The sequence below is a fragment of the Oryctolagus cuniculus genome, chromosome 21 (genome assembly GCF_051225735.1).
Source record: "Oryctolagus cuniculus isolate XC-2025 breed Fujian yellow rabbit chromosome 21, ASM5122573v1, whole genome shotgun sequence".
Classification (NCBI taxonomy): domain Eukaryota; kingdom Metazoa; phylum Chordata; class Mammalia; order Lagomorpha; family Leporidae; genus Oryctolagus; species Oryctolagus cuniculus.
In genome coordinates this window covers 19,819,879-19,844,304 of record NC_142887.1, presented here as the reverse complement: position 1 = coordinate 19,844,304, position 24,426 = coordinate 19,819,879, and the positions used below count along the sequence as shown (strand labels likewise).

The 24,426-nt window shown below is 54.0% G+C and overlaps 1 protein-coding gene across 18 annotated transcripts in view; it reads left to right on the top strand.

Annotated features, from left to right (window-relative positions):
* Positions 1 to 24,426, top strand: part of CIT (citron rho-interacting serine/threonine kinase) — a 180,927-nt gene that overhangs the window by 148,017 nt on the left and 8,484 nt on the right. For 10 of the 18 annotated variants that reach the window (XM_051826609.3, XM_089323261.1, XM_089323263.1 and 7 more), the window contains 19 exons: positions 780 to 920; positions 1,361 to 1,468; positions 3,073 to 3,235; positions 3,505 to 3,669; positions 8,712 to 8,849; positions 9,352 to 9,532; positions 9,708 to 9,799; positions 10,329 to 10,433; positions 10,598 to 10,767; positions 11,490 to 11,534; positions 11,947 to 12,027; positions 12,118 to 12,253; positions 13,921 to 14,060; positions 17,521 to 17,613; positions 18,992 to 19,100; positions 19,607 to 19,735; positions 20,275 to 20,355; positions 22,110 to 22,188; positions 22,314 to 22,493. In XM_051826609.3, the coding sequence (XP_051682569.3) occupies positions 780 to 920; positions 1,361 to 1,468; positions 3,073 to 3,235; positions 3,505 to 3,669; positions 8,712 to 8,849; positions 9,352 to 9,532; positions 9,708 to 9,799; positions 10,329 to 10,433; positions 10,598 to 10,767; positions 11,490 to 11,534; positions 11,947 to 12,027; positions 12,118 to 12,253; positions 13,921 to 14,060; positions 17,521 to 17,613; positions 18,992 to 19,100; positions 19,607 to 19,735; positions 20,275 to 20,355; positions 22,110 to 22,188; positions 22,314 to 22,493 (2,336 nt within the window). The remainder of the gene's footprint in view (positions 1 to 779; positions 921 to 1,360; positions 1,469 to 3,072; positions 3,236 to 3,504; positions 3,670 to 8,711; positions 8,850 to 9,351; positions 9,533 to 9,707; positions 9,800 to 10,328; positions 10,434 to 10,597; positions 10,768 to 11,489; positions 11,535 to 11,946; positions 12,028 to 12,117; positions 12,254 to 13,920; positions 14,061 to 17,520; positions 17,614 to 18,991; positions 19,101 to 19,606; positions 19,736 to 20,274; positions 20,356 to 22,109; positions 22,189 to 22,313; positions 22,494 to 24,426) is intronic. The other 8 variants (XM_089323268.1, XM_089323264.1, XM_089323266.1 and 5 more) reach the window with 3 other exon arrangements.

Below are 24,426 nucleotides of genomic sequence, written 5' to 3'. Positions count from 1 at the left end.
TCCTGTAGCTCCCTGTGCCGAGTGTGCAGATGGGATCTGGGCCGCAGCAAGAGTGTTTAGAACACAGCTTGGGGCTGGATGAGACCAGCAGCAGCTGGTCAGCATGGCTGCTCTCCCTTGCTTTATAGAAACAGAAGAGTTTAGGAAAGAGCCATCAAGCCAGGGTCTTTATCACCTGTGCTGACGCTGGGTTGGCTTCAATGTGAAAATCAGAGAGCAAATCGTAGCACAAAACCATTTCCAATGTACTAAATGGGCTTTTTTGCCCCTGTGGGTTTTACCGACACCGGTGCTGTGTCTCGGCTCCTCTGCCTTTCTCGGCATCCCGTGGATCTGTCTCCTTGATTGAGGCTCACTCGGTGTGGGGGATTGGGCTCCTGTGTCCCTCGCCCTGCCTGCAGGAGCGGCTGACCGCTGACGACACTCGGGACCCTCCGCTTAAAGCCAGAGCGGATTCAGCTGCCACAGCACCGAGTCTCACTGCCTGTGAGGTGCTCTCAGGTGGCCCAAGCCTTTCCGTTCCAAAGTAGCCTCAGCTGTCGCTCCGACTGCGGCCTGGTGCCTGTCACCCCGGGACCCTGGGGCTTGTGCCGCTCCTTCCCAGCCACGCCCACATCATTTTGACATAGACAGCAATTTCTGACTCTGCCGTGAGATGGTTTCAGAAGCTGAGCTTTGGGTGCCGTGCCTGAAGTTAGTTCGGGAGGAGGAGCAGTAGGGGCCGAGTTATGTGCTGTGAGGGGCTGAGTCTCTGCCCCCCCCTCCCCTTCTCCCACCAGCAAGCCAAGTTACAGCAGCAGATGGACCTGCAGAAGAACCACATCTTCCGTCTGACTCAGGGGCTGCAGGAAGCCCTGGACCGGGCTGATTTGCTGAAGACAGAAAGGAGTGACCTGGAGTATCAGCTGGAGAACATCCAGGTGCGCACCTGCGGGGCCTGCTGGGAGGTGGGGTGCCTAGGCGCCACGGCGGGGGGCCTCCACTGAAACGGCCGGCGTCTTTGTGGTATGCGGTGTCTGCTTCCCCCAAGGGTTCTTTAGGGAAATTTTCAAACGTCCAAGGAAGCCGGAAAGTGTCCCTGGTGACCACCACCTGGAATGTAACATCAGCCTTTTACTATTTTTACTTTCTCGTCTGTTCCGTTTATTCCATTTATTAACCCCATCTTTTTTTTTTTTCCTTTGCAATAAAATCGGGACTAAATGAACAAGAACGTGCCCACCGGCACCATGCTGTCTGTGTCGCACGCTCACGTGCTGGGATCCCGACACCTGTGCGGTCTGTTCTCAGATGGTCCTGCCTGTAGCCGTGTCCTCCTGCCTGGCTCTAAGGTGCTTTTCTCTTTCTGTTTCCATTTTAGGTTCTGTATTCTCACGAAAAGGTGAAAATGGAAGGCACGATTTCTCAACAAACCAAACTCATTGATTTTCTGCAAGCCAAAATGGACCAACCCGCTAAAAAGAAAAAGGTGGGTCACAGTGGGAGTGGACAGTTTTGCTCCATCATTCCCGATTCCGTGGGCATCGCCACAGTGTGTGATCACAGGCACGTGGCAGGAAATAATGTTCATTTTCCTGTTTTGTTTTTGGGTAAAAAAAAATACATAGTTTTTGAGAGAATCGGAGTAGCCCTTATCAGGGGTATCATTGATCCAATCCAACGAATGACTTGCCATTCGTGGCCATTAAGATTGTGGTACCTTTCTCTGTTCAGGGAGTGTGCCCCTCGTAGCTGTGGGCAGTACGCTGGGTCGTGTGTCCTGGACTATAGTGGGATCCGCAGGTCACGAGCAGGGACTCCAGAGAGCAGGGGCAGCTTACGCGTGTGAGTCTAGAGGGCTGAGAAGGCTGCAGGCACAGGGGCGCAGAGGGGCTCTAGGGTCGTATGTCAGGGACTCCACAGGAGACCTGAGTCCAGAAAGTCCTTGGAAATGACCTGGCCCAGTCCATTGCTGGACTGGAATCCAGGGAGTTGACCTGCCTTATAAAGCGTCCTGGCTCGATGGCTGGACACTCCCCCACTGCTGCACCGTCCCTTTGCTATCACAAGAAACAAATCAACAACCGTGGACAGGGCTGTAGGTGGGTGCCCGCAGCAGGGTTGCTTGTCACAGGCCCGATTTCCCAGTGATTCCTGCCGATTCCCGTGATTTCTCGTTGCAGCCTTTGTCCTGGGTCTCAGTTCCTCTAAGGTCTCTGAGGAGCTTGTGGTCTCCTTCCCAAGGCTTTAGAACCCCGTAGTGGCAGAAGCTTCTCAGGCAAGGACTTGCAGAGCGGGGCTCCCGAGACAGGCGTGGGAGACCTGGTGGGTGTCCCGGCTCCTGGTGCCGTCCGTGCTGCAGGGGTGAGGGTGGCCTGCGGAGGCTGCAGGGGCGGATTTTCGTGCACCTGTGTGACTGTGTGTGTTTGTAATTCTTACGATGTTTAATCTTTTTTATTTTAGCAGCGACTGTTCCCTGGTTATGTCACTTGATGTAGTTAGGGTGTTTCCATATATTTTTTTCTTTCAGTTAATTTTTTCTTTCATTTGCATTATTCCTGGATTTTTTTTTTTCCCTTTCCATGTGCAGTAAATGTTTCCGTTTGCATTTTTTTTAAAGACGCCTCTTGTTTTGACGTCATTTTTAGCGTTTTTTTTTTTTTCTTCCTTTTGGAAAAGCACTCCCATCTGTGTCTTGTCATAAGCATCGTGAGACAAATTCAAAGGCAAGAGTGACCTCTGACCCGGCGCTGCATCCTCCATCCTCTCCCGGTTCCATTTTTTGAGGGGTACAGACTCAGAAATGCCCTCCCGTCCTGGGGATGCCAAAGGAAGAGGTGGTGGCAGTGCAAGCGTCTTTAACCCGCTCGGTGAACACTTCTGCGCCCCTGTTTTGTTCTTTTTTCCCCCAGCCGGCCGGAGCGGGCTGTGGCTCAGCCCACCCCCTCCCCCCTCACTTGCCATTTTTGCTAAATGCACTTACAGTGAGTATGCTCCTGGCCTCCGTGCTTCGCCTCTCCCGAGTCAGATGTCCTGTAGCTACCCCAGTGCCAGCTTCCAGCAGTCAGGAGCTATCTCTGTTTCCATTGCTAGGGTTTATTTAGTCGACGGAAAGAGGACCCTGCTTTGCCCACACAGGTTCCTCTGCAGTACAATGAGCTGAAGCTGGCCCTGGAGAAGGAGAAAGCTCGCTGTGCCGAGCTGGAGGAAGCCCTGCAGAAGACCCGCATCGAGCTGCGCTCTGCCCGGGAGGAAGGTAGGGCTCCCTCTTGCACGCGCTCCGGGCTGTGGGACAGGCAGAGGACGACTCCACGAGGTTGGCCAGGACCAGTTCCGTGTCTTTGTGTTTGGCCCGTCCGCTTCCAGTCCAGGCGTTCCACGTCTGGCAGATGTCCAGCCCCATCCTTGGCGTTGCTGAATGGGCACCATGCGTACACTTTGGGTCTTGCATCCTTGAAGGACAACCTGGGGTGTGTCCGCTTGGTGACCAGCTGACCACAAGACGCTGTACCGGTCTTTCTGCAGCTGCCCACCGGAAAGCCGCAGAACACCCGCACCCGTCCACACCGGCCACCGCGAGGCAGCAGATCGCCATGTCCGCCATCGTGCGGTCGCCCGAGCACCAGCCCAGTGCCATGAGCCTGCTGGCCCCGCCGTCCAGCCGCAGAAAGGAGTCTTCCACTCCAGAGGGTGCGTTCTTCCCGTAGTCTGGTTTCTGTTGCTGAGTGATGGGAGTGAAGCCCAGGAGTGTGGTGCGGGCACCTGCTCAGCGTTTGGTCCTCAGGCACCTTCTTGCTGCATCCTGGTATGGCTAAGGACCTCCCGTGGTGCCACAGAGCACGCCTGGCAGCTCGGGTCTCTCCTACCTCTTCCAAAACCATTAGTGCCATTCGGGGCCCCACCCTCACGACCTCTTCTCATCCTAATCACCTCCCAAGGGCCCCATGTCCAAATCCCCTCAGTTACCAATTTAGAGATGAAGTTCCCCACTTTTTTGGGAACACACGTTCAAACCATAGCTATTCCCATGGGGCCATGGCGGTTCTCCAGGGGCCATTACACTTGTGTGGAGTTTCATTTCTCCTCTAAGAAAGGCAGGCTTATGGTAAAAACTGCTGGTGAGGCTGAGGGATAAAGAGTAAGAAGTCTCCCCTGAGCCCAGCCCCAGCCCCAGCCCCAGCCCTGCTACTCAGAGTCAGCTGTTGTGTTCTCTTAGCAATAGTTCTGGCAAGTCCCAGCATGGCTGTATCAGTCATGGTATCTCATGTTTGTAGTATTTTAAGACTGGGAAAGCCGGCGCTATGGCTCAATAGGCTAATCCTCCACCTTGCGGCGCCGGCACACCGGGTTCTAGTCCCGGTTGGGGCGCCGGATTCTGTCCCGGTTGCCCCTCTTCCAGGCCAGCTCTCTGCTATGGCCAGGGAGTGCAGTGGAGGATGGCCCAGGTGCTTGGGCCCTGCACCCCATGGGAGACCAGGAAAAGCACCTGGCTCCTGGCTCCTGCCAGGATCAGCACGGTGCGCCGGCTGCAGCGGCGGCCATTGGAGGGTGAACCAACGGCAAAGGAAGACCTTTCTCTCTCTGTCTCTCTCTCTCACTGTCCACTCTGCCTGTCAAAAAAAAAAAAAAAAAAAAAAAAAGACTGGGAGACAATGAGTGTGTTTTTCTCCACCCTTTCCTGAAAGACCCCTTCCTTTGAAGCTGAGTCTCGGGGTGTTTCGTGCTAGTGCTTGTGGACGGCCGTGTTCTTTCAGAGGGCTGTGGCACTCCCTGGATCTATGCATGGAGCTCAGCTGTTGATCCAGACGTCTGTTGATGGCATTTAGGTTGTTTCCAATCCACTGTTGCCATGACCACCCTGCAAAGAGCGGCCTTGGCCTCTGTGGGTGTTGTGGCTGCGGGATAAATCCTTGTGACATGGAGGTCATGTGCATTTCAAATATTGGTAGTTTGTGCCCACTTATATTCCTCTCAACGGTGCAGAGAGTCTTGAAAACACTTTGTTTGCTAGAATTGAAAAGGACTTTATAAAAGACCCAGGAAGGTGGTTTGGAAAGTTTTAGAGAAATAGAATTCAGCTGTGGTTTAGTGTGATGGTATCACAATCAAACCTACTTTGGTTGCAAATCAAATGATGGGTTTTGTGTTACTGTTGTTTTTCTTGAACCATCGTCATCTTGTTCCTTTGTTTATGTAACACCTTGAATCAAAGAGCTTTACTCTTAAAAAAAAAAAAAAAGAATTTTTTTAAAAAGAGTTAGAGACAGGAAGAGACACAGAGTTCTTCCATCTGCTGGTTCACTCCCCAGTTGGCCGCAATGGCCCACTGGGCTGAGCTGAAGCCAGGAACCAGGAGCTTCATCTGGGTCTCCCCCATGGGTCGCAGGGGCCTAATACTTGGACCATCTTCTGCTGCTTTCTCAGGCCATTGACGGGGAGCTGGATTGGAAGTGGAGCAGCTGGGATATGAACTGGCATCCATATGGGATGCTGGTGCTGCAGACAGCAGCTTAACCTACGGGGCCACAGCGCTGGCCCCAGAGCTTTACTCTGGGATGTGTGTTTTGCTTAGGAGTTAAGATGCCTACGTACTATCTGAGTGCTTCTCTCCAGTGCCCGGCTCCAGTTCCTCACTCCAGCTTTCTGCTAACGCAGACTGGGAGGCAGCAGGGATGGTCCCTGCCACCCACATGGGAGACTTGGATGGACTTCAAGGCTCCTGGTATTAGCCTGGCCCAGCCCTGGCTCTTACAGGCATTTGGAGAGTAAACTAGGACTGGGAATTTCTCTCTGCCTGCCTGCCAAGTAAAATGAAATAAATTAAGAAAAGAAAAGTTTTTCAATCTATAATTAATCTGTATTGTTTTTAAATATATTTATTGAAATATAATTTGCATTCCATTCAATTCACCCAATTAAATGTACAATTTTTTTAGAAAGTTCACAGGGTTATGTAACCATCATCACATTGTAATTTTGAGCATCTTTAAAAATTATTTATTTACTTATTTATCTGAAAAGCAGAATGGCACAGAGGGAGAGATGGAGAGAGATCTTCCATCTGCTTGTTCACTCCACAGATGCCCGTAATAGCCAGGGCTGGGCCAGGCTGAAGCCAGGAGGCAGGAACTCCATCTGTGTCTCCTACATTGGTGCAAGGCCCCAATGCTTGGGGCATCAGAATTCTGCTCTGTGCCCAGGAATATTAGCAGGGAGCTGGATCAGAGGGAAGCAGAGAAACCAGGACTCAAACCAGGCATTCTGACATGGGATGCCGGTGTGCCAAGTGGTAGCCTAGCCTGCTGCACCACAATGCCTGCCCCGATTTAAAAAAAAAAAAAATTATTTATTTGAAAGGCAGAGTGGGAGGGAGAGAGGGAGGGAGGCAGGAAGAGAGAGATACCTTCCATCCACTATTTCACCTTCCAAATTGCCACAATAGCCAGGGTTGGGCCGGGCTGGAGCCGGGAGCTTTTTTGGGTCTCCCATATGGTGCAGGGGCCCAAGCTCTTGGGCTGTCTTCCAGCTGCTTTCCCAGGTGCATTAGCAGGGAGCTGGATGGGAAGTGGAGCAGCTGGGACTCAAACTGGCGCCTGTATGGGATGCTAACACTGCAGGCGGCGGCTTTACCACTATGCTCAGCACTGGCCCCTGCCTTGATTTTTGAACATTTTTGCTCATCCCACCAACCCTGCAAAACTAACGTCACAAGCTCTGCGCCTTTTAGCAGTCATTTCTTTTCTACCCAGCCCCCGGCGACCTCTGCTCTGCTCGGGGTCTCCATGGGTTTGCTCTTTTGGACGTTGCAGATAAATGATCTCATGCCACATGTGGCCCTACATGTCTGGCTTCTTTCTCAGCATGTTTTTGAGGTTCATCTGTGCTGTAGCATTGGTCAGTACTTCATTTCTTTTTCTGGCTGAATAATATTTTCTCACATAGATAGTGTCACCGGTCATGCAGGGGAGGGCGGTTGCCAGAGTGAGTCTCCTGGGTTCTTTTCTTCAGCTTAGTATAGAAATAAAAAGCCGGGAAGCAATTTGCAAAGAGGCAGAAACTTTTATTCAATTGGCAAGCGACAGAGAAAGCGTCTGGTCCGAGAGGAGTCCGGGCGGAGTGCCTGAGCAGGACACTGGCTTTGAGGAAGTGCCCCCGGTTTTAAGGCATTACTGTTTGCTCATTGGGTCATCCTACTGGGGGTGCCCATGGACAGGGGGTTTCACATACGTATGCTGATTGGCTTGGGGCTCGAGGAGATAGCAGAGGCCTCCTGGAGACTGTGTCTCCTTAGGGGCTCAGCCCCCTCCTCTGCGAGCTCTGGGCAGAAGATTGCAACTAGCTTGAATAGCTTGAAGAATGATTGAAAGCTGCAAGGTCATATGAGATGGCCAGGGTCTCTCGGAGCCGGTCCAGCTCTGCCCAGGTGCTCAGCCCCTTCCCCTGCCAGCTCTGAGGAAGATTGCAGCCACCCTGAAGGTGTGATGTAAAGCTGCAAGGTCACACAGGCAGCACGGGAAGCTATTAGAGGGGAGATGCCGGCTGGCCTGGAGGCAGGCTTTCCAGCCACAGCAGACAGCCTGCTTGTGGAGGGCATTCTAACTCATCTGAAGGGGCCCACAGACCCCCAGCCCCACTGGCCGGCCTCAGGTAGCACATCTTGTGTGTCCACAAACCCCTTCATGGACATTTGGCGTTCCTACATTTTGGCTGTCATCAGTTGTACTGTTAGAAACATTTATGCACATATTTTTTTTTTTTTTTTTTGACAGGCAGAGTTAGAGAGAGAAAGATCTTCCTTCCATTGGTTCACCCCCAAAATGGCCGCTATGGCCGGTGCGCTGCGCTGATCCGAAGCCAGGAGCCAGGTGCTTCCTCCTGGTCTCCCATGGGGTGCAGGGCCCAAGGACCTGGGCCATGCTCCACTACCTTCCTGGGCCACAGCAGAGAGCTGGACTGGAAGAGGAGCAACCGGGACAGAATCTGGTGCCCCAACCGGGACTAGAACCTGGGGTACCGGAGCTGCAGGCGGAGGATTAGCCTAGTGAGCCACGGCGCCGGCCTATGCACATATTTTTGAGTACATCGGTTTTCAGCTCTCTTGGGTGTGAACCCAGGAGTAGGATTGCTGGGCCGTGGGGCAGTTCTGAGGAACTGCCAGACGAGGTCCCCCAGTGGCTGCACCGTTTTACGTTCGTACCGGCAGTGGATGAGAGTGGTGGCTCCTCCACATCTTCACCGACCCGCTCGGAAGCGGCCTCTCCCTGGGGCTTTGATTTGCAGTTCCCTGATGACTAACGATAGGAGGTTTTTTTCCACATGCTTGTTAGCCTTTTATTTATACTCTTTAGGGAAATACTGTTTAAGCCCAGTGGCCCCACCCTCTTCTGGAAAAATTTGAGAAGCAAGGAAAGAGAGAGAGCGAAAACAAGAAATCACATGGGCTGGTTCACTCCCTCAATGCTGCAACGGTGGGACTGGGCCAGCCTGAAGTCGGGAGCTGGGAACTCCACCCAGGTCTCCCGCGTGGGTGCCAGGGATCCAACCACTGGAGCCATCCCTGCTGCCTCCCAGGGTCTGCAGCAGCAGGAAGCCGGACTCGGACCCAAGCCTTCCGATACTGGGAGGCGGGCCTCCCAAGGGGCAGATGTTTCTTCTCCCTCTGCGGGCTGTCTTTCCCTCCTCGACGGCATCGTTTGCAGCGCTGTAATGATTTAAAAACTGTCTTCCTCCAGAATTTAGCCGGCGTCTTAAGGAGCGCATGCACCACAATATCCCTCACCGGTTTAACGTGGGCCTGAACATGCGAGCCACCAAGTGCGCCGTGTGTCTGGACACAGTGCACTTCGGACGCCAAGCATCCAAATGTCTCGGTGAGAGCTGCGGTTGTGCCGCTGGCGAGGGCCCCGGGGGTCTCCATCTGAAAGAGCCATCAGGAGCAGCTGCCGTGCCCTGCACTCCCTAGCATTACTGCGTTCACCTCAGTGGGAGCACGCTGTCTCCTTGTTAAAGCCGCGAGCATGTGTCTGTCTTCAGCTTAGGACCCGTGCCTGCTGCAGCGTGCCCGGCCCTGGCTCATTTCTAGCCCCTCTTGTCGGGCTGGTCTCTCCCTGCCTGGCCCCAGCCAGTACTTGTGGACATGTCCTTTGCACACCTGTTTGTGGGCAACCTGGGTTGAAGTCAGGAAAAGCAGGTCCTGAGCACTTGGCTCCTCCTTCCTGCCTGCAGGGGCCCGGCAGCCGGGGAAGCTGAGTGATGACCTGGATGCTAGGGCCAGACTTAGGGGTGGGGGGTGAGGGGAAGCCTTGGGCTTGGTTGGTGGAGGCAGGGAGCCGTCCAGGCCCAGCTGAGCCATTGTTCACTGCTCCTCCCTAGAGTGCCAGGTGATGTGTCATCCCAAGTGCTCCACCTGCTTGCCTGCCACCTGCGGCCTGCCCGCCGAATACGCCACGCACTTCACCGAGGCCTTCTGCCGTGACAAAATGAACTCCCCGGGTCTCCAGGCCAAGGAGCCCAGCAGCAGCCTGCACCTGGAGGGGTGGATGAAGGTGCCCAGGTACCGCTGCAGGGCGGCTGGGCAGGGCGGGTGCTGGCACGGAAGGCCGCAAGCCCCTTCCTCCCCTGATGTGTCCCAGGGGAGTGTCTCTTCTGGGGTTCTCCCCTCACCACCCCTGCTTCCAGCCTGGCTCTTCGGAGTTCACACGTGTTTCTTTTCCATCGCTCTCCCCCAGGAATAACAAGCGAGGACAGCAAGGCTGGGACAGGAAGTACATTGTCCTGGAGGGATCCAAAGTCCTCATTTACGACAGCGAAGCCCGAGAAGGTAACTGAAGAATTCAGGGGGACTCTGAGTGCACGTGGCTCACCAGGCCTCCCGGCGTGGGCGTGAAGGCTCCGGTTGATTTGTGTTTTTGTTTTTTTGTTTGTTTGTTTTTGGACTGCCTCGCGAGCCTTCTACGCTTTCCCATTTTTGAGAAGTGAAAGCAAGTGACTTCTCTAAAGGTTATTGGTGCGATACTCACATCTATAGGTCTCCCCCCCGAAGGACCCGCAGGGCGCTGCCCTGAAGATTCCACCTGCTAATGCACCTTCCGGGAACTTCCGCCTCAGCCAACTAACCCATAAATCCGCATCGTCATCAGAAATTTCACTGTGCTACCCATCTGACACACTTTGTTTTGTTTTTATCTTCCCTCTCTGCCTCCTCTGCACACCTCTCTCCTTCCCTTGTTCTCGTGCGCCTGTCTTCACTCGCGTCCCCTGTCTCTCTCTCGCTCTCTCTCGCTCTCTTCTCCCCTCGTTCTTGTCCCTGTTCTTTTGTTTTTCTTTCTGCCCTTCCTCTTTGCACCAAGCTGGACAGAGGCCGGTGGAAGAATTTGAGCTGTGCCTTCCCGACGGGGACGTTTCTATCCACGGGGCCGTTGGTGCTTCTGAACTCGCAAACACAGCCAAAGCAGGTGAGGGGGAGCCGGGGCCGGGCTGGGGCCACAGGGGGCACTCCCTCCTCAGCTCTCGGCTCAGCAGTGGCTGGGGCTGGGGCGCACCTGGTGGGGTGGGCATCCCTCCCAGTGGTGAGGAGGAAACCCACACCCAATCCGGTTCCCTCTATGAAATCTCCTAGATGTCCCGTATATCCTGAAGATGGAGTCTCACCCGCACACCACCTGTTGGCCCGGGAGGACCCTCTACTTGCTAGCTCCCAGCTTCCCTGACAAGCAGCGCTGGGTCACTGCCCTGGAGTCGGTGGTCGCAGGTGGGAGAGTTTCTAGGGAGAAGGCCGAAGCCGATGCCGTGAGTATGAGAATGGGCACCGGAGCTTGGTCTCTGTGAAGGGGTGGACTTGCGCTGAGCTGACCTTGGGGGTCCCGGCAGCCACCTCGCCTTCCCTCCCTGAGGGGTAATGGCTCCGGACCGCAGGCCTGACCGGGGGTTTTGGGGACAGGCTCAGAGGCAGCGGGCGGCACGTCCCCAGCTTGTCTCTGCAGCCCTTTAGAATGGGGGAGTCAGCACCCAGAGCTGACTCTTGGGCGCGAGAGGGCTTGGTTATGGCGATACAGCCGCCACGTATGGAAGAGCACGTGCCCTCTCCTGCTCCTGGGTTGAGTCCCTTTGGGTGGAAGGCTTGAGTTCCGAGCTCTGGGGCCCTGGCAGCCCCACCTGCCTCGGGAGGGCTTTTCATAACCTCCCTTGCTGCTGCAGCAGTTGCCCCTCTGTGGGCAGCTTTGAAATCCTGCTCATGCCTAAGACTTAGGACGTAGGTGTGCTGTGATTGGCATGCCTCCCCCTAGAACGTTCCGAGATACAAACAGTGCTCGTCACTCACTGGCCCCGCGAACACCCAACAGCTCCTTGCAGGCACTTGGCTCCTTCCTAATGATTTAAGGGTTTAGGGATCAGAACAGTCTTAACCACGAGCCTCCTGAGAAGGCTTGGGCAGACCTGTTTAGCTGACCTGTTTCATTGCTCCCCACGTGAGCCTTTTACTGAAATGCACGTTACTGTGTGTGCAATAGGCCCGGGACAGTACTATCTTGGAGCTTCTGCCTGCGTGGGTTCAGGTACCGAGATCCAAGGCGCTTTGGTGTGCTTCTGACACCTCTGCATTCCTGCTGCAGCAGGGGGCGGGGGAGGAGCCGGCCATGCAGCTTATTAACACTTTGCAGCTGGGACCTTTCTTGGCTTCAGCTTATTTCCCATTATGGGATAAGTTTCTGTACTGACCACACTCGCCTGTCTGCATCCCGGCTCAGTTACGCCTCTGTGCTAATTAACAGGCAGCCCTGGGACACCAGCACCACGCGTGTCTCAGCTTTGCAGCGCAGATCAAAATAGGGGGCGAGGCAGGAGCAGCTGTTTGTTTCTGCAGGAGTAGCTCGCTTTAAACTTCGTCTCTCTGCCTGGTCTGGTCCCCAGCAGTTCCGTCTCACTGTGTCTCGTTTCATTTTTTTTTTCCCCTCATGTACGAAAAAGAAATGGCTGGGGAACTCCCTGCTGAAACTGGAAGGTGACGACCGGCTGGACATGAACTGCACGCTGCCCTTCAGCGACCAGGTGAAGCCTTCAGGACCCCAACAGCAGGGGAGGGCCCCCTGTGCCGGCCACCCGAGTGTGCTTACTTTCTGCCCTTGGGCTTCTCTGCAGGTGGTGTTGGTGGGCACCGAGGAAGGACTGTATGCCCTGAATGTCTTGAAAAACTCCCTGACCCACGTCCCAGGAATCGGAGCGGTCTTCCAGATCTATATCATCAAGGACCTGGAGAAGCTTCTCATGATAGCAGGTGCAAGGCCAAGGGCCTGGCGCTTGTTCTTTGCCTTTAGAGGAAGCAGCATGCTAAGCCCAGTGTCAGGCTTGGGAAACACAAAGGCAGGGGCTCCCCCTCTGTCCCTGGTGAAGTCAGGCATTGGCTGATGGACTCTGTCCACATTCAGTTCCCCCTGGAGTCCAGATTAGCGCAGTCTGACTCCCGCACAGAACACCTCCCCGTCGTGTCAGGTGGAGGGTGCCGCGCCTCAAAGCCTCATTCAGCGCCAACCTTTTGCCCTAATTACATCAGTGCCACTGAGGGCCGTGACACTGCTCCCGTGTGTCCTCCCCGACGTCTGTGGATGCTCCCGAACCTCTCTTCTGCCTTCTTTCATTTTGTCCTCTCTCTCCTTTTTCTGAACCAAATGGTTCAGTGGGAGTTAGTTGCTGCTAGGAGCCCAAGTTCTTCAGCTTATCAGCCAAAGAGCAATGGCATTTTTTACATAACCATGGCACAGTTTGTTTTGCTTTCTTTTAGGGAAAAATAGTCCTATTTTGGCTCAATGTTCAAAACATCCACAGTCATTTATTTCAGGGACTCTGTGTTTCCATCTTCCCCTGCCCCCCCTTTTTTCCTCTCAAGTAGTTTTAGACTCAAAGCAAAGCTGAGGGGAGGGCATGGACGTTTCCCAGTGGCCCCTCCCTCCACGTCCAAGCAGCCCCTCCCACCACAGAGTGGCAGGGCTGACGCGCCGTCCCCCACAGCTGCGTTGGGCTCCAGTTCAGTCCCGGTGCTGTGCGTGCTGAGGGCTTTGACAAACGCACAAGTGTGATGGCGCACTCACCACCGTGCTGTCCTACACTTGGAATGGATTTCACGTCGTACGGTTTTTGCATTCAGGGGGTGTAACCCTTGCTGTAATACAATCCTTGGATGTGCTGCCTGTGGCCCTGGTAATGTCCTTCCTAGCACTGATTTTCCCGATTCGTGGTACAGCCCGAGGTCGTGCGCTGCATTTAATCATGCCTTCTTCACCCTGCGGCCCTTCCTCAGCTGCCTTAGGTCTTGCGTGGCATCCGGCTGTGGGAGGAGCCACGCCTGTTGTTGTGTAGACGGTCCCCTCGTGGCAGTCTCCCTGTCCTTTGCTGGGGAGCTGTTTGCAAGCACAGCTCGCGCGTCCAGTGTTACGTCTGTGGCATTTTCACCTCCTAGAATCTTGACAGGAAGCCCAAACGTTTAACAGTCTTGGATCCGCAACGTGGGCCAAGCATGTGTTAACAAGGTTGAGCATTCCTAGTCGGAAAATCCAAAATGCTCCAAACCCAAACCTTCTTGACCTCCTTGACACCTGACCCTGTGGGGTGGGCCTAATCGAAATGCAGGTGCACTAAGAATGCGGTGGAAATGACCCGCAGGCCACGTGTACACAGTGTCAGTGAAACGCAAGTGAATTTTGTGTTTGGATGTGGGTCTCATCCCCAAGATAACCTCATGTCGTAGATGCACATATTCCAATGTCAGAAAAAAAAAATCCAAAATCTGATACGCTTCCGGTCCCAGCTATTTCTAAGAAATAATATTCAGCTTGGGCGGGCCCCCTGGTTTCCACCTGTGACTAGAGAGAGAGCAGCCTGCGTGGCTTTGCTGATGGGCCTCGCACTGACCAGAGGCTGCTCCCCCACCCCCACCCCCACCCCCAGGAGAAGAGCGGGCCCTGTGTCTCGTGGACGTGAAGAAAGTGAAGCAGTCCCTGGCGCAGGCTCACCTGCCCGCCCAGCCCGACATCTCGCCCAACGTCTTCGAAGCCGTCAAGGGCTGCCACTTGTTTGCTGCAGGCAAGGTAGGTGCTTCTCGGGGGCTCCTCTGCTGGCAGAATGTTCTTGAAACCCGCTGTCCTGCCTGCGGGTCTGGCCTTGGACCTTGCAAGTCCTGCGTCCGCAGACTGGCCTAAACTCCTGTTGCTGCCTTTAGGGACGTGGGATAATTTACACAGCCATGAAGTCTGTAGCGCTTTTGAATGTGAATGAAATCTATGAGAAGAATGAGAAAGAGATTAACCAACTTAAAAGGATAATCCATAGTTTAAAAAAGTGTGTGTGTGTGAGTGTGTGTCGTGAGCTTCTTTTTTCTTAGTCTAACATGGAACCGCATGTCTGAACTGGATGAAAGGAGGTTTCAATGATAGAAACTTACAGATTCTAATGTAGGACATTTATGTAACATAAAATCAGGTCATGAGGGACTCCAGTGAATTTTTTCAAAGTTTCCAACGTCTTGGAACATGTATTTGCTTGTCATCTTCAAAATGTTTCTTTTCAGGCTGTGACTTGGTGAAGTGCTTAGGAGACCACTTGGGACACTCACGTCCCGTATCAGAGGACCTGATTTGGGTCCCAGCTGTTTCCGATTCCAGCTTCCTGCTAATGCACACCCTGGGAGGCAGCTGGTAGGAGCTCACGCAGTTGGGTCCCTGCTACCCATATGGAAGACCTGGATGGAGTTCCCATGTCCTGGCTTTGGCATGGGCCAGCCCCGGCCCTTGTGGGCATTTGGGGAGTCAGTCATGGGAGAGCTCTCCCGGTGTCTCTGTCTCTCTGCCTTTCAAATAAGTGATTTTTTTTTCATTAAAAGAAATTGGGAGTAATTTGGGGAGTATACACACCTCCGTATATAACCTTACTGAAATCTGAGCCCGGCATTGGCAGAGCCCCCGAGGCTCCTGGGGTCCCACTGTTGACAGCCACTCTGCATTCTGCGCCCTGCAAGACTGCTTACTGAGCGTCAGCTCCCATGCTTGCTCAGCGTTTACTGGAACATTCCATAACCTTGACCGGGCCTTCAGAGTCTTCTATTCCAAGGGGTTCATGAATGGGTGGGGAGGGGGTGTTGGCAGCCACGGGGGCCTCTGTTGGGAGACTCCATCTCCCCGGGTTCTTGGTGGGTGAAGAGGGTAGTGCCGGGGCCCTCACGGGGGTGTCCTGAGCACGGGTAAGGTACGCTGGGCTAAGTGAGGATGCTTGTCAGGTTAGTGTGCGCAGTGCGGTTTTGACTGAAGGTATTTTCAACCTATAATGGGCTTATTGGGCTGTCCCCTCATGGGAAGTTGAGGGATATCTGTATTAAATTGTGGCAAATCAGAACAGAGGGTCAGAAGGTGGAGTGAGGGCGCGGCTGGCACAGGGAGGCTTCCTGTGAGAGCGCTTGTCTTGGAGGAAACCAGTTACAAAGGGGGTGACAAGACAGGCGTGTGTGCCTCTGCTCCTACTTGATGTTCTTTCTGTGTTTTCTTTGAGTCACTGTTTTCATCTCTATTACTACTTAGGCCGTAGCTCTAATTTGATTTTATTAATCTTTGCAAAGGAAAGCCTTGGAGCTGCATTGATTGTCTCCAGTATAGCATGATTGTTATTTTTTTAGTACAGCATTATTTTATTTGTCATTAGTTCCTATGTTTATCTTTGTTTTTCTTCCTTCATTTTTCTGTCTTTCCTCTCTTCTAATTTTTTTAGCTCATTAATTTTTAGGGTATTTTCCCTCTATAAACATTTTTTAAGCTATGTATTTTCCTCTCACTACTACTGTCATTATTACACTTAGCAGACTTTTGTATGGATACATTTATTATCATTTCAAATACTTAAAAATGTCTCTTATGGTTTCTTTTGTGTGTAAGGAGTTACTTAGAAATGTTTGCTTCAGTTTCCAAAAATCAGTTTTTTTAATTAAACATGATTTGCATTATAATTTACGAAATGCTCAAAAAATGCCTGGAACATATATAGAAATCATGAAGCCTGATGATGTCCTGGACAAGGCCACTGCCCAACCTAAGAAATGGAAAATTACTACAATTTCCTTTTTCACGTGTTTCTCCCCCATCTCATCTTGTCTCATCACACACACACACCCCGCCCCAGCTGCCAGCCTTCATTTCTGGGCTGATTTGAGTGTGAGCCTCTTTGCATCCTTGGTAAATGATAAGAATCTGGTTGTAGAAAAAGAGTTTTTGTCACTCCCCCTCTTCGTGGAGGAACGACACAGGACCCTGTGCTGTTCTTTTGTCTGCTCAGCCCTCCCCGGGTTTGCTGCTGGTTCTTCCCGGGTTGGCTACCGTCCCTTCCACCTCTGTGGAAGGGCGGTTCCCCCTGCCACTTTCCCCACTTCCGTGGGGGAGCGGCACACCGCCGGCCGGCTCTCTCGGGGGCTGCACAGGTGTTCCTTCAGATAGATGTTCCTGGTGCATGTTGTCTCTCTCCTCCTTTATAGTCCTCTTCCACCAATCCCAACTCTGCTACCCACACGCCGAGTATGCTGCTCTCCTCCAATCAGGAGCAGGTCCTACAGTTTATTGGTTGAACTGGAGGCAGCTGTGTAGAAGCTGTTTCCTCCTCTCCCAGCACCATATTGTGGGAGAGCAGATGCATAGAATAAGTCTTAATTCCAGTAACTTAGTCTAGTCTGAGTTGCTCCCCACAGTTTTGATGAAAGAGCTGTTTATACAGGTCTTAGCTAAGAACTTTTCCTGTGGACTGACATTTTCTCTTAAATTCTTATAGCAATTTCTTTGTCTTCTTCTTCCTCCTTCTTCCTCTTCCTCCTCCTCCTCTTTTTCCTTTTTTACCTTGAAAGGCAAAGTGAGAGAGGAAAGGACAGTGATAGGAAAAGATCTTCCATCTGCTGGTTCACTCCCCAAATGGCCATAGAGGCTGGGGCTGAGCTAGGCCAAAGCCAGCAGCCAGGAACTCCATCTGGGTCTCCTGTGTGGGTGGCAGGCACTCAGGCACTTGGGCCATCGTCCACTGTTTTCCCAGGTGCATCAGCAGGGAGCTGGATTAGAAGCAAATCAGCCACGACTTGAACCGATGCCCTGATACGGCATGCTGGAGTCGCAAGCAGCGGCTTAAGCTGCCGTACTGTAAAAGCCCCATGTTACAGCAATTTTTACCACCTTCCCTCTCCCCTCCCTCATCCTGCCCTGTAGGTTAAGGCTGTCAAAAGAATCTCCAGCAAAAAGGCACACACAGAAAGTGCGGTGTCAGGGGCCCCGTGGCCTTTTCTGGATCCCAGGTAGAGCAGTGGTTCCCAGCCTGAGGCCGTCCTGCCGTCCCTGAGCATGTGGCAACGCTGGGCCACGCTTTCGGTTGTCACAGCCGGGCGGCAGGTGCGCACAGCGATCAGCTGCACGCGGCCAGTGGTGCTGAGGCCGACGCCCCGCTCCAAACCCACGTCCTCTCCTGGTTCTGCTTCAGAGCTGGCAACCCGGGGGGTTGCTCCTTCCCTCTTCTCCGATTGCTTTTCAGATTGACAACGGGCTCTGCATCTGTGCAGCCATGCCCAGCAAAGTCGTCATCCTCCGCTACAACGAGAACCTCAGCAAGTACTGCATCCGCAAAGTGAGTCCCCGCGCGGCCCAGCCGCCACCCCTCCTGCACGTGCCGGCTCGGGGGTCCGCGTGCGCCAGGGCCTTCAGCCTGGGCTGAGCCCTGCAGGGTGAGACCCTCCATTGCTGGAGAGGCCTCCAGAGCTGCTGCTCGCTCAGTTTGCTTCTCCTGTTTGGGAGCTGCCTCTCCTTCCAGCCTTTTGTTAAGGCCGAGAGCTGGCCGGTGGAGGAGAGGTTTCTTTAGAATCAGGGAGGAAAGGAAGGGGCTCTTCCAGGAACCTAGCAGTTCGGGTGGGACTTGTCAGAAGCTTCCTCAGACCGTGGAGGAGTCTGCGAATCACCTTTTGGAAAAGCCTGTCCCAGCCGTATTTTGCTTCGTAACGGGGGAGCAGAGTGAGTGTGATGGGGGCTGCGCTGTGGACAAGGCGCGTGTTAGACCAGTAACTCTGACTGGGTTCTGGAGAGAGCGTGCATTGCTGAGAGTAAGCGCCTTCTGCCCGTCCTGAGCCTGGTCTCTCTCAGGCGTGCTCGTGATTAGTCCTGCAAGGGAGAGGAGGGGCGCAGGACCATAAACAGGGGGCGCTGCTTCTTAGAGAAATGATTTCATTCCGGGTGGAGGCCGCTGGCTCAGGCGGTGTGTTTACCGAGTGCCCACTGGTCCCGGGAACCCAGCTGGTCACTTTTGAACACTTTTGCGTGGTTCTGAGCAGCAGCGGGGTAATATCCGGTTTCCAGGTGAGGCAGTTGAGGCTGGGGAGACCCTGAGTTACAAAGTTGAGCCTCAAGCTGTAGTTTGATTTTCCCTATTCTTTCCCTGTGTGATGCTGCCTGCTTAGTAGGTGACAGTGCATACCCAGTGGTGGTGAGCGTTGCGTCTTGTTTGGGTTTAGATTCTGGAAGCTTCCCAGAAGTCATTGCTGCCACCATGTGGAATGAGCGTGCCTGGTGCTTTGGTGACATTAGGATTGACCTAGAACAATAAGTGGGAATACGTAGGATGACGATGGTGATGGGTGTAGTGGGTGATAGTCTCTCCTTGGGAACTTCCAGGCAGGAGGAAGCTAAGCCACGACTCGAACAGCTGGAGTGTTTTCCCGGTCTTTTTTTCCCTCTGATAAGAATGTAGTGCTGTTTGCATTGTGTCCTCTCACGGAAACGGTGCTTCTGACCCCTGGGGGCTGTGATTTTCTTAGTCTGGGTTTGCAAAGAGCAATCGTAGGAGGCCATCGGGGTCCCTGAGAGGCCCGCCTGGTGATGGGCTGTGTGTGACAGCGCGAACCAGTCTGGCTAGCAACTGTGTGCAGGAATAGTGACTGCAGACGCAGAACAGCGGGGACGCGGGGTGGCCCTGTGCTCGCTCTCACGCCCTCCTCCTCCTCCTCCTGGTCCAGGAGATCGAGACCTCAGAGCCCTGCAGCTGTATCCACTTCACCAATTACAGTATCCTCATCGGAACCAACAAATTCTACGAGATCGACATGAAACAGTACACGCTCGAGGGTAGGGCCTGCGTCCCCTCCCCGACCCTACGCGCGGCCCGGCCTCCCTGGGAGTCACGGCATGGCGTGGCCATCTGCGTCCCCTCCCCGACCCTACGCGCGGCCTGGCCTCCCTGGGAGTCACGGCATGGCGTGGCCATCTGCGTCCCCTCCCCAACCCCACGCGCGGCCCGGCCTCCCTGGGAGTCACGGCATGGCGTGGCCATCTGCGTCCCCTCCCCAACCCTACGCGTGGCCCGGCCTCCCTGGGAGTCACAGCATGGCGTGGCTATCTGCATCCCCTCCCCGACCCCACGCGCGGCCCGGCCTCCCTGGGAGTCACAGCATGGCATGGCGTGACTATCTGTGTCCCCTCCCCGACCCCACGCGCGGCCCGGCCTCCCTGGGAGTCACAGCATGGCATGGCGTGACTATCTGTGTCCCCTCCCTGACCCCACGCGCGGCCCGGCCTCCCTGGGAGTCACGGCACATTGTGGCTGAAGCCCCGCTTCTCGCTCGCCTTCGCAGAATTCCTGGATAAGAACGACCACTCCTTGGCGCCCGCTGTGTTTGCCTCCTCGTCCAACAGCTTCCCTGTCTCGATCGTGCAGGTGAACGGCGCAGGGCAGCGAGAGGAGTACTTGCTGTGCTTCCACGGTGGGTCATGGCTGCTCTCGGGGGGGCTCTGGGACGCCAGGAAGCCCAGCCTGGGCCTACTGGGGCTGGGGGTGGCTGGGGGGCCCTGGGCGTTCAGGGAGTGTCCTTCTGGCACCACCGAGGCCCTGGGGGCCCCTCTGCCCACATCCGGGCACTGGCCGGGTCCAGCCCCACACATTCCTTCCCCCTTTGCCTGGCTCGCTCCTTGTCCTTCCTCACTCTCTTTCCCTGCCACCTTTGACCCCTGGATCTGCCCCGCACCCCATCTCTTCCTCCATCTCTCCCCTTTCCCGTCCTACTCCCCTTCTGCCCTGCACTTGAACTCTTTCTTTGATAAAGCCTAAGACAGTAAAGCAACCTTAGTAAATTAAAAAAAAAAATTCCCCAATTTTTTGATAAGACAGAGCTGGCCCTGCCGCGGGCCTTGGGTCGCACAGCCCAGTGACCCTGGCCGGCATCCCCTGGGCTCTGCTGCTTGTCCTCGCCACAGTGTCACCCACACGCTGTGCTCACGTCCCTGTGCTCTCCGCACCTTACAGAATTTGGGGTGTTCGTGGATTCTTACGGAAGGCGTAGCCGCACGGATGACCTCAAGTGGAGCCGCTTGCCCTTGGCCTTCGGTAGGTGAGGTGTGGTGCAGGAGCCGGTGTCCTGGGAGGGACCTGCAGGTGGAGTTCTGCTGTGAGCTCTGTGCTTGTGGGTTCCATTAGACCCCAAGCACCCAGCGTCACGGTCACCGAGGAAGTGTTCCTGGCAAGGCGTCTGAGGAGGCAGATGCCTTCCCAGCCTTGAGAGATACCGCTGGGCTCCCCTGATAGAACGGAGAACCTTCCCTGTGCATTTCGGTCACTTTGGAAAGGCTTCTTGGTAATCCACGGCCTGGCCAGGCTGTTAATGAATGAGTTTGGTTAGGAGAGCAGTTGGGTCCTGCTCAGTCCTTTGGTAAGCGTGAGCATCTTTGTACTGCTCTCTGCACACTTGTCCTGTGGGATCGTAAGTCACTAAACGTGGGCTGGCTGGGTTCAGGAGGAAATGCATCCATGCAAACGCGTCCCCACATATCTGTGAATGTGAGTATTCTGAAATACTGTTAGGGCTCTGCGGCCTTCGGTCTGGCTGCGGTTTGGCCACAGTACCCTGTTTTGTGTGGCTGTCGCTGCATGGCAAGCCATGGCAAGACCTAGAGACTTCAAACAGCTTGTCTGTCAGTGCCCGAGACTCGGCGGCTGGATTGCACCCTTCTGCTTCTCGCAGTCTTAGCAGGGACTCTGAGGCCACCAGAACATCCCAAATGGGCTCACAAACGGGGCAGGCCTTCGGTGCTGGGCATCAGGTGGGTGCTCCGCTGGGACTGGGAGCCGGAGGCCTCGCTCCTCTCCTGTGGGAGTCCAGAAGGCGAAGTAGACAGAGCTTTTGCGTCCACCACATTCTGTTGGCCAAAGCAGGCCTGAGAGTCAGCCCAGATTCCAGGCAAGGAGACCGTGCGGGGCTCGAGTACAGGGAGGCACGAGCGGCAGTCTGACACATGGTGGCGCAGGAGGCCCGGCCGTGCCCACGGCCTGTTCTCTTCCAGACGGGAGATAGCTCCAGCCGTGACCACTCCAGTTTCAGTGACACTGTGACACAGAGACAGGCTACTCAGATGACCAAAAAGAGCTCAGCATCCGAAATCCATCTTTGTCATTTTTTTTTTTAGTTGTTTACAATCAAATGGTTTAAAAAGGTACTCAGTGAGAAGTCTCATTGAGATCATCAGGTCCAGGTCTCCCTTGTGGGTGACAGGAGCCTCGCTACTTAAGCCACCAGCTGCTTCCCCCAGGCTCTGCATTAGTGGGATTGCTGACTTGGGCGCTGGGGCTGGGCAGAGCCCAGGCGTTCTGTGTGGGACGTGGGCAGCATTGTCCTGCCAGGCCACTCCTGCTCCTCAGCTTAGGAGGTTCTTATGCTTCCAGTACTTTACCCAAATACAACACGTAAAAATACACATTCTGATCCCTGCATTTTTTTGAACCAGTAAGGTAGGTCCTTACGTATTATTCTGATCCTTGCTTATGCACTGAACAATGAGCCTTGGGTATTTTTCCATATCAGTACATAGAAAGTGGCTTTATGCAGTTCACAGCTGTGCCCAGTTCCAGACTCAGCCGCGGAATTCAGTGGCTCCCCTGTAATACCCAGATGAGTTGTGCTGCTGTAACGGACCGTGTGACCGAATAAGCCCGACACTGCACGATCATGCAGGCACGTGTGTGTGTTTGCAGGATAAATTCCTTCATATGGGATCGTTGGGTCAAAAACCGCATCTAGCCAGGCTTTAATTTTCCCTCTTCCAACCCTTCTTTGCCCATGTTCTTCCTCCATGGTGCCCACGCAGCCTACAGAGAACCCTACCTGTTTGTGACCCACTTCAACTCACTGGAAGTTATTGAGATCCAGGCGCGCTCCTCGCTGGGGTAAGCATTGCCCTTCTGTCTTTGAAAACCCTAGCCATGGGTCCGGGTGTGTGTTTCTTCCTCACTTGCCTCGCGATGGACGTACGACCTATGATGGACTTGAACTCTGGTCTGCAACTCTGCAGGACCCCTGCTCGAGCGTACCTGGAAATCCCAAACCCACGCTACCTGGGCCCCGCCATCTCCTCGGGAGCCATTTACCTGGCGTCCTCGTACCAGGATAAAGTCAGGGTCATCTGCTGCAAAGGAAACCTCGTGAAGGAGCCCGGCACTGACCACCACCGGGTCCCCTCCACCTCCCGCAGGTACCGACCCCTATCCCTCCGCGCTGGGGCAGGACGCTTTCTACAGAGCAGGACATCTCAGCTAGACTGGCTGAGCTTTCCCGGTCTTCACATTTAAACCACCCGTTTCTCTGAGACCTGCAGCATTGAAACGACACGGTCCCTTCCAGGCGTCAGAATTGTAGAGTTGCCCCCTTGTGAGAGGGAACAGTCTGGTCTTCCCGCTGGGGAGCGTTTCAGAGACTGGCAGGAGTGGACCATGAAGTGTGCATCCATTGCGTTGGCAGATGTGTTAGCTTTTCATTACAGTGAAATACCTAGGGCACATTACTTAGAAAGGAAGGTTGGATTTAGCTCACGGTTTTGGAGGTTCACAGTCCAAGTCTGGGGGCCCCCTGGGTCTGGCATCTGATGAGGGCGGTGGGTGGTGGAGGACATGAGAGAAAGGGTCACACAGTGAGCCAGGAAGCAGAGAGACAGGCACATGCTCATCTGTGCTTATGTGGGCTCTCAGCATTAAAGTCATGGGGAGCCACCCCAGCAACCTCCCCAAGGCCCTACAGCAGCTAAGTTCCGCTAACTGTTGACATTAACCCATTAACCATTGCCCTGAGTTTTGGGAACCAAGCCTTTAACACAGGCACCTTCAGTGGCCCCCAAACCATATCCAAACCATGGTAGCAGATATTTTGTTTTGCTGGTTTTGGGCTTGCCTGGTGGGGTGGAGTATAATGGTGAATAGGTCAGATGCAGTCCCCCAACCCCCAGCCTTTGATAATGCTCAAAGCCCAGTACGGGAGAGTCGGGAGCCATCAGGATCATATAAAAAAGATACATAAAAAATTATTCACAGGCTTGCCGTTTGCGGCCGAGATTCATTTGCTTTTCTGTGTAGCTGCTCTTCAGATTGTTGCAAGCCTTTTTGTGCAACATGCTGATGATCCTAGGAACTCGCTGGAAACCAGAAGTGCCAATAGCCCTGTGCTCCTGACTCTTGGCTTGGCCCTAGCTTGGAGGCCCAAAGGGCTACACTTAATTTCCAGGGTTCTGAAAAGTTGATTTTGACAGGCTTTGTCGGTGTTCTTGTTGCTTTTAGGGAGGGACAGGTTTTCAGAGGTCTTTTTTTTTTTTTTTTCAAAGATTTATTTATTTGTTCAAAAGTCAGAGCTACACAGAGAAGGAGAGGCAGAGAGAGAGTCTTCCACCCTCTGGTTCACTCCCCAATTGGCCGCAGTGGCTGGAGCTGCGCTGATCCAAAGCCAGGAGCCAGGAACTTCTTCCAGGTCTCCCACACAGGTGCAGGGGCCCAAGGACTTGGTCCATCCTCCACTGCTATCCCGGGCCACAGCAGAGAGCTGGATTGGAAGTGGAGCAGCTGAGTCTCGAACTGGCACCCATGTGGGATGCCGGCACTTAAGGTCAAGGCATTAACCCACTGTGTCACAGTGCTGGCTCCACAGAGGTCTTTTCTCTGCCATTCTGGAATGTTCTTCCCCCTCTCTGCAATAGAAGTGATAGCACGTGGTGCACACTCTTGGAGATTGATCCATGTCGGCATAAGATGTGTTTTTCCTTCTTTTTAAAAAAGCCTGCATAGCATTCTTTCACACAGCCTCACCTTTTTTTTTTTTTTTTTTAAAAGATGTGTTTATTTACTTGGGAAGCAGAGTTACAAGCAGAGCAAGAGAGGGAGGGAGGGAGGGAGGGAGAGGGGAAGGGAGGGAGGGAGGGAGGGAGGGAGGTTTTCCATCTGCTGGTTCATTCCCCAAATGGCTGCAACGGCTGAAGCTGAGCTGATCAGGAGCCAGGAGCTTCTTCCAGGTCTCCCATGCAGGTGCAGGGGCCCAAGGACTTGGGCCATCTTCTGCTTTCCCAGGCCACAGCAGGGAGCTGGGTTGGAAGTGAAGCAGCCAGGACTCAAACCGGCACCCATATGGGATGCCGGCACTGCAGA